General features: G+C 40.9%; 1 protein-coding gene across 1 annotated transcript; it reads left to right on the forward strand.

The window, feature by feature from the left end:
* Positions 1 to 567: 567 nt before the first annotated feature.
* LOC133711287 (cytochrome P450 736A117-like) lies at positions 568 to 2,321 on the forward strand. Its single transcript, XM_062137433.1, has 2 exons — positions 568 to 1,500; positions 1,695 to 2,321. The coding sequence occupies exons 1-2, from the start codon at positions 568 to 570 to the stop codon at positions 2,319 to 2,321; spliced, it is 1,560 nt and encodes a 519-aa protein (XP_061993417.1).
* The last annotated feature ends 10,109 nt before the right edge of the window (positions 2,322 to 12,430 follow it).

Here is a 12,430-nt window from a genome sequence, read left to right on the forward strand (position 1 = left end):
CAGAAAGCGATCTGGAGTACGCTGTTGAACATTGAAGCCCTTGTTCAAAAACTAAATTCGACGAAAATGCCGCTTCAGGTCCGTTGCTGTTGTTGGCTTTGATGTCAGAGGCCATGCTAGGAGATAAGATGAGAGTTGCGCTACGCTCCCCCTTCTGACATGTATGAGATGTCCACAACCTTGCTGCTAGCAATAACGAGTGAGGTAGCAAAACTTTTGGTGATTGAATCGATATTTGACATGCTAGAAGGTTGGAGAGAAGATCTATGAATAGACAGATCGAAATGGATGCAGCGGATGACACCAGAGGTGGGGTTTGGTGCGGCTAGAGATTAAGACATATTTTTGCCTTTTGAAGCTTTGTATTACATGACAATTCATTGGTGTAAGTTGAAAAAAAAAATAGTTAATGACTTTTACCCAATATGTTTCATTTAAAAGTTAGACCTATATTTAATTGCCTCTTGATCACAGCATATACAACGACCACTATATAAACAACAACATGCATAATTTCTCAATAAACTTTCCCTTATATATCACAATCCTTTAGGAGAAGGAGAAATAATGGCGGAACTGATCACCAATGTAACCTTTTCACTTGTGCTCGTTGCCGTTTTCCTCATTCTCTTATATAAATGGTCTTTTACTACTTCCAGTAGTACAAAAAACTCACCACCTTCTCCACCTAAACTTCCCATCATCGGAAACCTTCACCAACTAGGCTCTCCATGGACTCCACCACATCGCTCACTTCAAGCCTTATCTCAGATCTATGGTCCTCTAATGCTCCTTCGCTTCGGAAACGTCCCCGTCCTTGTTGTCTCGTCGGCCGAGGCTGCCCGAGAGATCATGAAAACCCATGACCTCGCATTCGCCAGCAGACCTAAGTCCATCGTCTTAGAGAAGCTTGCCTACAACTACAAAGACGTGGCCACGGCGCCTTACGGTGAATACTGGAGGCAGATGAAGAGCATTTGTGTGCTGAACCTGTTAAGTAACAAGAAGGTTCGATCCTTTCATGGTGTGAGAGAAGAAGAGACCAGATCTATGATCAACAAGATAAAGGAAATTTCTCAACGGGGAGGTGTTCTGAACGTGAGGAAGATGCTTATGACGCTTACGAACGACGTCATCTCGATTACGGCTCTAGGGAGGAAGTACTACGATAATGAGGATTTTAAGGAGCTTTTAGTGGAGTTTACGGAATTGGCGGGAAGTCTTCATGTTGGGGACTATATTCCATGGCTTGGTTGGTTGAGTCGTCTTGGTGGTTTGGATGCTAAATTAGAAAGCCTCTTTAAACGATACGATGAATTTATAGATACAGTAGTTCAAGAGCATATCGATAAAAGTCCAAACACTAGTAACAGAAATTATCATGGCCTTCAGGATCAGAACAAGGACCGCAAGGATTTTGTGGATGTTTTACTTGAAATTCAGCGAGAAAGCTTGCTCCATTCTCCTCTTGATAGAGTTAGCATAAAGGCTCTCATCTTGGTAACTCTCTCTCTCTCTCTCTCTCTCTCTCTCTCTCTCTCTCTCTCTCTCTCTCTCTCTCTCTCTCTCTCTCCCCACCATTTGCCAAAGAAAATGTTATCAATGTCAAACAAGTGCCAAAAGTCATATTTATGCAATAATAAGTCATGCACTAACAAGCTATATATAGCTCTGATAATAATGACAATATGTAGGATATGTTCCTTGCTGGGACTGATACCACATCTACACTTTTAGAGTGGGCAATGGCAGAGATTTTGAAGCACCCAAGGGTTATGATCAAATTGCAGAAAGAAGTGAGGGGTGTAAAAAAGGGAGAAGAAGAAATATTAACAGAGGATGATTTGGTTGATATGCACTACTTGAAGGCAGTGATTAAGGAGACTCTTCGCTTACATCCTCCATTAACCCTACTAGTTCCAAAGATGTCGACCCAAGATGTGAAAATAAATGGTTATGACATTAAGGCCAACACACAGGTCTTAGTGAATGCTTGGCAGATCGGGAGAGATCCTAAATCATTCAATTACAAACCAGAAGAGTTTGAGCCTGAGAGGTTTTTAGAGGTTAATAGTGGTTTGAGTTATAAAGGGACTGACTTCCAGCTTATTCCATTCGGAGCTGGCAGGAGGGTCTGTCCTGGGATTCAGTTTGCTACGTCTGTCAATGAGATTGCTCTAGCAAATTTGCTGCAAAAGTTTGATTGGACATTGCCCAATGGAGTAAGAAATGATGATTTAGACATGATGGAATCATTTGGTTTAACAATTCATAAGAAATACCCTCTTAAAGCCATGGCTATTCCATACTCATCAGCTTAACCAGTGGTTACAATAACAAGAATAGCTAGCTATTTATAGCTTGTTTAGCTTGTTCTTTCCATATTTTTCAGAGTGTGAGTATTGAATTGCATTAGTTATGCTGTTTTGTTTTGGAATTGGATTCCTGAAGTTTGTATTTATTGATGCATGGAATAAGAAGTTGTTGAATTCACCCTAAGGTTGTTGTGAAATTTTAATTAAAACTCGCAAGCGCACGAATCATCGTTAGTATAGTGTGCAAGTACGAGGTCGTTCTAACTGAGGATTGATAATCAATTTAAATCCTAACCTAATTAATCCAAACGCAAAAACACATAAACAATCAAACTAAAGAAGATATGGTTTTAAGGTTTTCGACTAAACAAATAATGTCAAAATTAAAGAAAGAAAGAAACAAACAAACAAATAATGATAAAACCTAGGGTTTCGGAATCAACCACTAACAATCCTATTTATGTTTCAATGCAATTAATAGATTCTTTTGTTTCTTTTGATGATAATTCCCTTATCTAAGTCCTTCTCAGGTACTCTAGACCATAGTTTTCCTTAAGTGCATGATGCTCTCCCTCTCGGGTAAAGATCGTATATCCTAACTATGCAGTTTATCCTTCTCAGGTATAAATTTAACATGCAAGACTCATTACGCTTTAGAAAACAAGGGAATCAAGCAAACCATTAGTCTTTCTCAAGTAATAATGTAATTTACCACACTTAATCACAAGAAGCTAATCAAATTATATTGCATCTCTGCTTCAAATTTGTCTTCCAATTACTATATGCAAAGCCCTAAGGTGATCAATCAAAGAACTTAAACATAAAGCATCAATTCAAATAGTGATTAAGCATTCATCATAAAGAAACTACAAATCCATCAATAAATCATCAAAGTACATAAACAATCATGATAAGGCATCATCCTAACCCTAGAAAAGGTTTAACAAAAGATAACTAAATAAAACATAGGAAAAACATGAAAAGAATGGAAAGGGAAAAGAAGGTGAAGATGGGTGAGTCGTCTCCGCTCCTTAGGCGTATTCAATGTGCTCCGAGACTCTCTCTCATGTAAATTCGTGCTCCCTTAAATAGGGAAGATTTCTGCTCATCTTTGGCTTCATGTTTCCTTGTAAAACTTGGATTTAGATTCTGTTAATGCTTTGATCCGTTGGGGATCTAATTAACGATAAGTAAAGAGAGAGAGAGAGAGATTGACACAAGATGTATAGTGGTTCGCCTCCGCCTGAGCGGGAGACTACGTCCACTTGAAAGCTACACTAGTGTGTCGAGCCTTGCGGCCTAACAAGATTACAAAGTATGTAATGGGATGTCTTGAGTTGTGGGAGGGGGCATTCCTCTTATAGATGAAGGAATGCCCTTCCTATACTTATTCTTCGATGTGGGATAAGTTTTCACATAATTCTAGTATAGAAAGCCTAGAAGCATGTAGAAAGCTATTTTGTGGTGACATCTTGGCAAGGGCGGGAAGGTGGCTTCCCGGTGGCGGATTTGTGACTTCCGGATACCGCCGCGTAGCCTGAACATAGGGCTACATGATGCATGTCTCGGTTGGGCCTTGCCATGCCTTGTGGATGTCCCAAAGTGGTGTTACTTATGCTTGGTGATGTAGTAAATACTCCATATTGTTGGAGGTATGTACAAGTCCCCGAAGTCCCCAAGTAAGAGGAGCTTCTTGGTTGGGGAGTTCAAATCATGAAGTCATCAAGCATAAGTAACCGGGCGGTACGGAGCCCCTACAAGTCCCCGAACTCCGTAAGCAAGAAGGGAGTCGTTAACCTGTACAATCAAAGACAAGAAGACAGGCATACGTAGAATGCGCGTTGCATGGAGCAACAAATGTGAATTGTATGGATATGCGTTGGCATATATAAACGTATGAGGTGCGTGATACATGTTGATGTATACACGCGAATGGCGTCGAGGACGATCGATTATGACGTACAAGCCCGAGAGCGCGTATGGTCGTGTGAGCATATGGATTGCATATGATAAATGCACGTTGTATGAGCGCTGCGAAGGTAAGCGTTTGTTTGGTTGTCGCTTTGTATTAATGGAACGCGAAAAGAATTCAATTTGTCGGGAGCGACAAATGGTAGAAGAATTCCATGTTCCATTAATGTGTGGTGTGTCGAGGAGACATGAATGTGAAGATTAGGAATGTCGGGAAGGCGTGAGCGGGAAGCTCGAGGATTGAGAGGATTGCCGGGAAGGCATGAGCGGGAAGCTCGAGGGGGATGAGCGGAAGCTCAATGGGTTGCCGGGAAGGCATGAGCAGGAAGCTCGTGAGCGGAAGCTCAATGGGGCGCCGGGAAGGCATGAGCGGGAAGCTCGTGAGCGGAAGCTCAATGGGGCGCCGGGAAGGCATGAGCGGGAAGCTCGTGAGCGGAAGCTCAATGGGGCGCCGGGAAGGCATGAGCGGGAAGCTCGTGAGCGGAAGCTCAATGGGGCGCCGGGAAGGCATGAGCGGAAAGCTCGTGAGCGGAAGCTCAATGGGGCGCCGGGAAGGCATGAGCGGGAAGCTCGTGAGCGGAAGCTCAATGGGGCGGGCCCCTGCTAGGCCCCGCTAGAGAGTCCCCGACTCCCCAGCCATGTTTGTTGAGGGGGAGCTGCACGGAGCAGAGGGTGTTGGGAAGCGATCCCAATCTTTGGTACCCAAGCGTCGGGGTTAACTGCCGGATCAATGGCTGCTGTAGGCTGTGTTAACTAGTCCCTTGCTTGCCGGATCAATGGCTATTATGAGGCGTTGCCTGACCGCTTGGCGGTTTTGGTCGTAGACCGTGGATGTGTACAGTATGTATTTGCATGAAAAAAAATGACAAACACATAGAGCAAGTATGGACAAGTAGTAAAGTGGCCAAGAACATGTCGTAGACATGCGTAAGGGTCATGGAGGCATGTATAGACACGGCATCGGCGGTAGCTCAAATTGCAAGAGCGTAAGAGATAAGAGGAATGCACTTATCTTATGCCGATTTGGAGGTTAGCGGAGTTGGCCGAGCACAGCGGTCTATTGCTTGTGGCGGAAAAAAGTACTCCGATAATGCACGTCAACTCGTAGTAGAGGTTGAATGCCCCATAGAAATAGAAATTTTCCTCGAAAGAAGACAGGTGATTAGTACATGAGTATGTAAAAGCACTAGTAATAGTTTGCATATGTGCTGTGACAAACTTGTGAGCAAAGTGTATAAGCAATCGAAGATGAGTTGCTATTTGGCCATGAATTTTGTTGATATATACATGTGTATACATGTATCATGTGTATGATTGGAATTTCATATGTTTGAATAGACCAAGTGCATATACTAAGTGTACGTCAAGTATGCTATGTACCATGCAGCATGTGCGCATAAATTGTTACGTGCAGAACAGAGGAAGCATGCAGCACAAATAAAGAGTGTGTTGACTTCATTTAGAGATAAATGAGAGCAAGGTCACAATTAAATGTATGTGTAATTGCATGGCAAGTGTATAATTGCATGTAATTGCATCAGAGGCATTATGAGGCGTTGATATGTGGCAGTAAAATAGCCATGCTGTCTCACAAATAAGCACGTGGTCTGCTTGTGAGTAAGGATCAGGCGATTAGAATAGCAGAGAAGTATGAGTTGTTAAGCAGTGGACTTATCTTGGGTGGTCTTTGGCTCGAGCAAAGTGAGTGATTCGATGAAGGCATGAGCGATGGAGCTTAGCGGAAAAACCACCGCTGATGGATATTAGGGGAGCGGAGGCCGGCCAGCAGAGATGGGCAGCGGTGGTGCCTGGCGGTCTGTGCGGCTCGAAGGCAGTGGGTGTGCAGCCGAGCATTGCCGTCCGAGATGTCTAGCGGAGAGGAGCCGTTGGCTAAGTTCGGCGGAGGTGTGCCGCTGATGATTCCCAGCGGGGGAGTTGCCGCTGGTAGCTGTGGCCGGTGAGTTGGGCGGATGACTGCCGGCGGTGGAACTCGTTGGTGAAGACCAGCGGAGGAGGTCTGGCGGAACGGAGGGTCCGAGCCGACGACCGGACTTAAGGTGATGTCAGCGGAGGTAGCTGCAGTGCAGTCCCCGACTTGGCAGGTGGGCGGAGGAATCTGGCGGAGGATCCGAGTTCGGCGGTGCTCAGTGGTGCACTGAGGAACTGGCGGAACTGGGGTGCAGCCCGGCGGCTCGTGTTGGCAGCAGAGCTTGCTAGCGAGCGATGGCCTGATGCAACGAAGGAGGGTGGGCTCGGCCTGGCGGTGCAACATCAGCAGAGGTGCTGACGGAGTTCGGCGGAAGAACTGTGGTGCTGCTGCCGACATAGCTGGGCGGAGGAAGGTTAGGCCAGCGGTGAAGCTATCCGGCAAAGCTGTGGCGGACCTGGCGCTGGGCAGAGCCTTGGCAGTTGGCTCGCTGGGTAGTTCGGCGGGGGATGGAAGTTGGGCGGGAGAAGCTAGCGCTGAAGACTTTGAAAATGGTTCTGGGTGCCCAGAGAGATTTTCTGGGTGTCCAGAGAAGTTTGCCGCCCAACAATTTTTTTTTTTTTTTTGAAGGTTCAGCGTTGACTTTTCATGGGTTGGGCGTTGACCAACCTTGACTGGTGCTGACCGAAAGTGTGACCAAGCCTGATGGGCGTTGACCAACCCCGCCGGGCGTTGACCAAGCTTTGACCGGGTGTTTCTGCAAGTTTTGACCACTCTATGGGCGTTGACTAACTCCGCCGGGCGTTGACCACGTGTTGACCAAGCTTCAAGTGCAAATTTCTGCACATTCTGCTCTAGTGGCCGCCAAGAAACATTAATTCAAACATAAACTCAAAGAAGGAAGAAATTTCTTCAAGCTCCGCCAAGCAGACTTAGCTCATGGAAGGTGACGAAGCCAATTGTTGGCTTCCCACAGACGGCGCCAATGTTAATGCTTTGATCCGTTGGGGATCTAATTAACGATAAGTAAAGAAAGAGAGAGAGAGATTGACACAAGATGTATAGTGGTTCGCCTCCGCCTGAGCGGGAGACTACGTCCACTTGAAAGCTACACTAGTGTGTCGAGCCTTGCGGCCTAACAAGATTACAAAGTATGTAATGGGATGTCTTGAGTTGTGGGAGGGGGCATTCCTCTTATAGATGAAGGAATTCCCTTCCTATACTTATTCTTCGATGTGGGATAAGTTTTCACATAATTCTAGTATAGAAAGCCTAGAAGCATGTAGAAAGCTATTTTGTGGTGACATCTTGGCAAGGGCGGGAAGGTGGCTTCCCGGTGGCGGATTTGTGACTTCCGGATACCGCCGCGTAGCCTGAACATAGGGCTACATGATGCATGTCTCGGTTGGGCCTTGCCATGCCTTGTGGATGTCCCAAAGTGGGTGTTACTTATGCTTGGTGATGTAGTAAATACTCCATATTGTTGGAGGTATGTACAGATTCCTTTCTTCATTTGGAATGGGAAAACCTTGAAATATCTCTTGTAGAAGTAGGAATAAGTTCATCATTGAATCCTCATCTGAATTAACTTCCTTGAAACATTAGGATTGATGATCTTGTGCTGCAAAACTTGAGTTCTCCACGAATGGTTGTAAATTCCCGAGCAGATTTCCTGTCCGACCTATCTTCACTCAAATAATCATAACTTGCTCTAGAAGAATCGAAATCGAGATCCGTAAAATTCTACAGAAATTTGACATCCGTAGCTTTCCAATGATATAAGGCTCATTGTCTGATTCGATCTGAGTAACTCCCAGTAATTCGAGGAAGTTGGATGTTCTGCACAGACAGATTCTGGGACCTGGGCGTCTTTTAATCCTAGTTAGCTCATTTTAACTTCTTTTCTTCTCTTTATGAGACAAACCTACAAAAACACTATAACAACATAAATGACTCGAAATAAGGAGGACTAAGCATAAATACTAAGATTAAGAGGCAAAGAAATATAGGAAAATATGAGCACATCAAATACCCCCACACTTAGACTTTGCTTGTCCTCGAGCAAAACAACAAAAACTAAGAACACACAAACACAAAACAAAACAAACAAAAACACACTAAGCCTTTCAACGTTAGTCTAAAAAAATCTCATACTTTCATGGCATCAAGATTAACACAACAACTAAGAATCAATCCAACATTTATTCGAGAGTCAACAAAAACATATAACTTAACATATAAACATGTAAGACATGGGAGCAATATTGGTGATATTAATCTCAGCATGCTTCAAACAAGTTATGACTCAAATCCTCACCGGTTTACTCTCTTTCTTCTCTCAGATTCATTGGCTCATGCATAAGCATATATTCACTCAAGTTATATGTGAGAGAGACAATATATAAGACAAACAAATAGCTCACATATAATAGAAAGAAAAAGCTTTTTCTGAAAATATTTTTTTCATGTATGATCTCATGAAGGATACCAACTACTTGCACAAATGGACCCAAGCCATAGGTTCAACTCTTATAACTCATCTCCACAGATCAAATGCTGCTCTTTTCAAGGATCAAAGAGGTCTTATAATTAAGGTTGTAATGGGGCCAAAGCTTAGGGTTTATAGAAATAAAGGGATAGGAAAATCACAAAGTATGCTAAAAACCTAGTAGAGCTCTTGTTGATGTAGAGAGACAATCTTGAAATTCCACCAAATAGAAACGTCATAGACTCTTTCAAAGTCTTTATAAAGGGCCAAATGTCATCATTGTTGTGCTTCATTCTAAACATCCTTTGAACACTTTGTGAATTGGACAAAGACCAAACTTTTCTTGAATAGGCCTTCACTTCAAAGCAAACTCCAAATCCACAATGAGGGGACTAAACTCCATAAACAATTATCATATTTTTTCTTTTGCCGTCACATATAATTTTTTTCACTTTTTTTTTTTTCTTTTTCACGGCACATACATATATTTTTTCTATGGACAAGTCTTACCCCCACACTTGAACTTTCTTCTCTTCTCCATATTCTTTCTTGACGCCAAAAACCTCTTGTATGTCTCAAAATTAGCTCTACTAAGTCTTTAGAACATGGGTAAGGATAAAACTATACTAAGGTTTATGGTTTAAGGATTATAAGGGTGATGAAAGAAAAGACTTAATGTAGGCTCAAAGGGGTTTATCTAGGGAGGTTGCACATCTTGTGCACACAAATAGGGACACATGGCAATTTGGCAATGGTGGTAATTTCCTAGGGTGCCTTTATCCTTTCCAAGGTCCAAGCATATATTGATAAAAGTTTCAACAAGTATAAGAGTGAATTCTAGCATTCTATAGTCCATTAAACTTAATCTATGGCAAGTAATCAATCAAGATGAAAGAATAATGAGATCAACAAAATCATCGCCAAGAAAATAAGATGACATATATTTTTTTTTCATTCAACGCTCAACAAAGAAAAGGCATATGGGCTCAAATATCTCACATAGGTTATGTATGAATCAAAAACTTATCCTAACATGCTCTTTTCTGTACCATATGTAAGCAAAACCACATCCACTACACATACATATGACAATCATACATCCTTGTTAACCAAAAAAATAAAGTCAAACATCATCTCAATTTTATGATCCTCTTAAGCCATGATTTCTGAAATATATACTCATCATAGTTGTTGAAAGGCCTAAGACTCAAGAAAACAAAAACAAAAAAACAAAGACGCAAAAAGAATAAAGAAAACAAATTTATTTTTTTTTTCATTTTTTTTTTTATAAACCCACAAAACTAACAACCTAATAGAAACAAAAATCAAAATCCCTTCCCCCACATTTAAATGTAACATTGTCCTCAATGTTGAAAGAATTAAAGCATGCAATGCACATAAAAGTATGGAGAAGACATAAGTGAAAAAAATAAGAAAGTAAAGAGAAGAGTTTAGAGCTCCCTGGGATTTATTGAAGAATAGCACAAAGCCGATGTTGAAGTCAAAAAGATAGCAGAAGTCATCAGGAAAAAATTTCCGCGCAGATTGAGCACTGTTCGGTATTTCTCAAATATCTCTTAGCTCACAGCTCCGAATGATGATCTGCTTGGTGCGTTGGAAACTAGACTCGTGTAGCTTTCTGGTGATATGCAATAAGCCTATTAAAACTTCCAATAAGATGTCCAGAATCTACATCACAAAGAAAGTACAGAACCTGAAACACAAAAAGATAAATATTAGCAAACTTAAAACTAAAAATTATAGAAACTAAATTTAAAAAAATATAAAATCAAGATTGGTAATCAAGTTAGAATCAAAATCAATCAACGAGTCCCCGGCAACGGCGCCAAAAACTTGTTGTGAAATTTTAATTAAAACTCGCAAGCGCACGAATCATCGTTAGTATAGTGTGCAAGTACGAGGTCGTTCCAACTGAGGATTGATAATCAATTTAAATCCTAGCCTAATTAATCCAAACGCAAAAACACATAAACAATCAAACTAAAGAAGATATGGTTTTAAGGTTTTCGACTAAACAAATAATGTCAAAATTAAAGAAAGAAAGAAACAAACAAACAAATAATGATAAAACCTAGGGTTTCGGAATCAACCACTAACAATCCTATTTATGTTTCAATGCAATTAATAGATTCTTTTGTTTCTTTTGATGATAATTCCCGTATCCAAGTCCTTCTCAGGTACTCTAGACCATAGTTTTCCTTAAGTGCATGATGCTCTCCCTCTCGGGTAAAGATCGTATATCCTAACTATGCAGTTTATCCTTCTCAGGTATAAATTTAACATGCAAGACTCATTACGCTTTAGAAAACAAGGGAATCAAGCAAACCATTAGTCTTTCTCAAGTAATAATGTAATTTACCACACTTAATCACAAGAAGCTAATCAAATTATATTGCATCTCTGCTTCAAATTTGTCTTCCAATTACTATATGCAAAGCCCTAAGGTGATCAATCAAAGAACTTAAACATAAAGCATCAATTCAAATAGTGATTAAGCATTCATCATAAAGAAACTACAAATCCATCAATAAATCATCAAAGTACATAAACAATCATGATAAGGCATCATCCTAACCCTAGAAAAGGTTTAACAAAAGATAACTAAATAAAACATAGGAAAAACATGAAAAGAATGGAAAGGGAAAAGAAGGTGAAGATGGGTGAGTCGTCTCATCTCCTTAGGCGTATTCAATGTGCTCCGAGACTCTCTCTCATGTAAATTCGTGCTCCCTTAAATAGGGAAGATTTCTGCTCATCTTTGGCTTCATGTTTCCTTGTAAAACTTGGATTTAGATTCCTTTCTTCATTTGGAATGGGAAAACCTTGAAATATCTCTTGTAGAAGTAGGAATAAGTTCATCATTGAATCCTCATCTGAATTAACTTCCTTGAAACATTAGGATTGATGATCTTGTGCTGCAAAACTTGAGTTCTCCACGAATGGTTGTAAATTCCCGAGCAGATTTCCTGTCCGACCTATCTTCACTCAAATAATCATAACTTGCTCTAGAAGAATCGAAATCGAGATCCGTAAAATTCTACAGAAATTTGACATCCGTAGCTTTCCAATGATATAAGGCTCATTGTCTGATTCGATCTGAGTAACTCCCAGTAATTCGAGGAAGTTGGATGTTCTGCACAGACAGATTCTGGGACCTGGGCGTCTTTTAATCCTAGTTAGCTCATTTTAACTTCTTTTCTTCTCTTTATGAGACAAACCTACAAAAACACTATAACAACATAAATGACTCGAAATAAGGAGGACTAAGCATAAATACTAAGATTAAGAGGCAAAGAAATATAGGAAAATATGAGCACATCAAAGGTCACATTTTCTGGTTGAAATGTGAATGATAAGTGGAAATGTCCTAATGATAAGGGATAGATTACAAGCACAACAAATTAAGTTAATATTTCTCACTGTGAAATTTTGGTAAGTATTACCTATAATGGCTCTTGGTTAATTAAACTCTCATAGGTTATTTTAGGAATTTAGTCATTCGTGTGGGCCGAGTCACTAAAGACATACCAACCTATTAAAGCAATGTTATCAATTGATGGCCAATTTGGATGGAGCAGGGTTAATCGGACACTATTCATTAAAATTAAGAGTGTAGGGGTGTACTAATGAAATTAAAACATTAAAGACTAACATGATTTTCGACCTAAAGTTGGAGTAGCTAAATTGGATTTAGTTCAAACATTAAAA

Source organism: Rosa rugosa, chromosome 5 (assembly GCF_958449725.1).
Source record: "Rosa rugosa chromosome 5, drRosRugo1.1, whole genome shotgun sequence".
Classification (NCBI taxonomy): Eukaryota; Viridiplantae; Streptophyta; class Magnoliopsida; order Rosales; family Rosaceae; genus Rosa; species Rosa rugosa.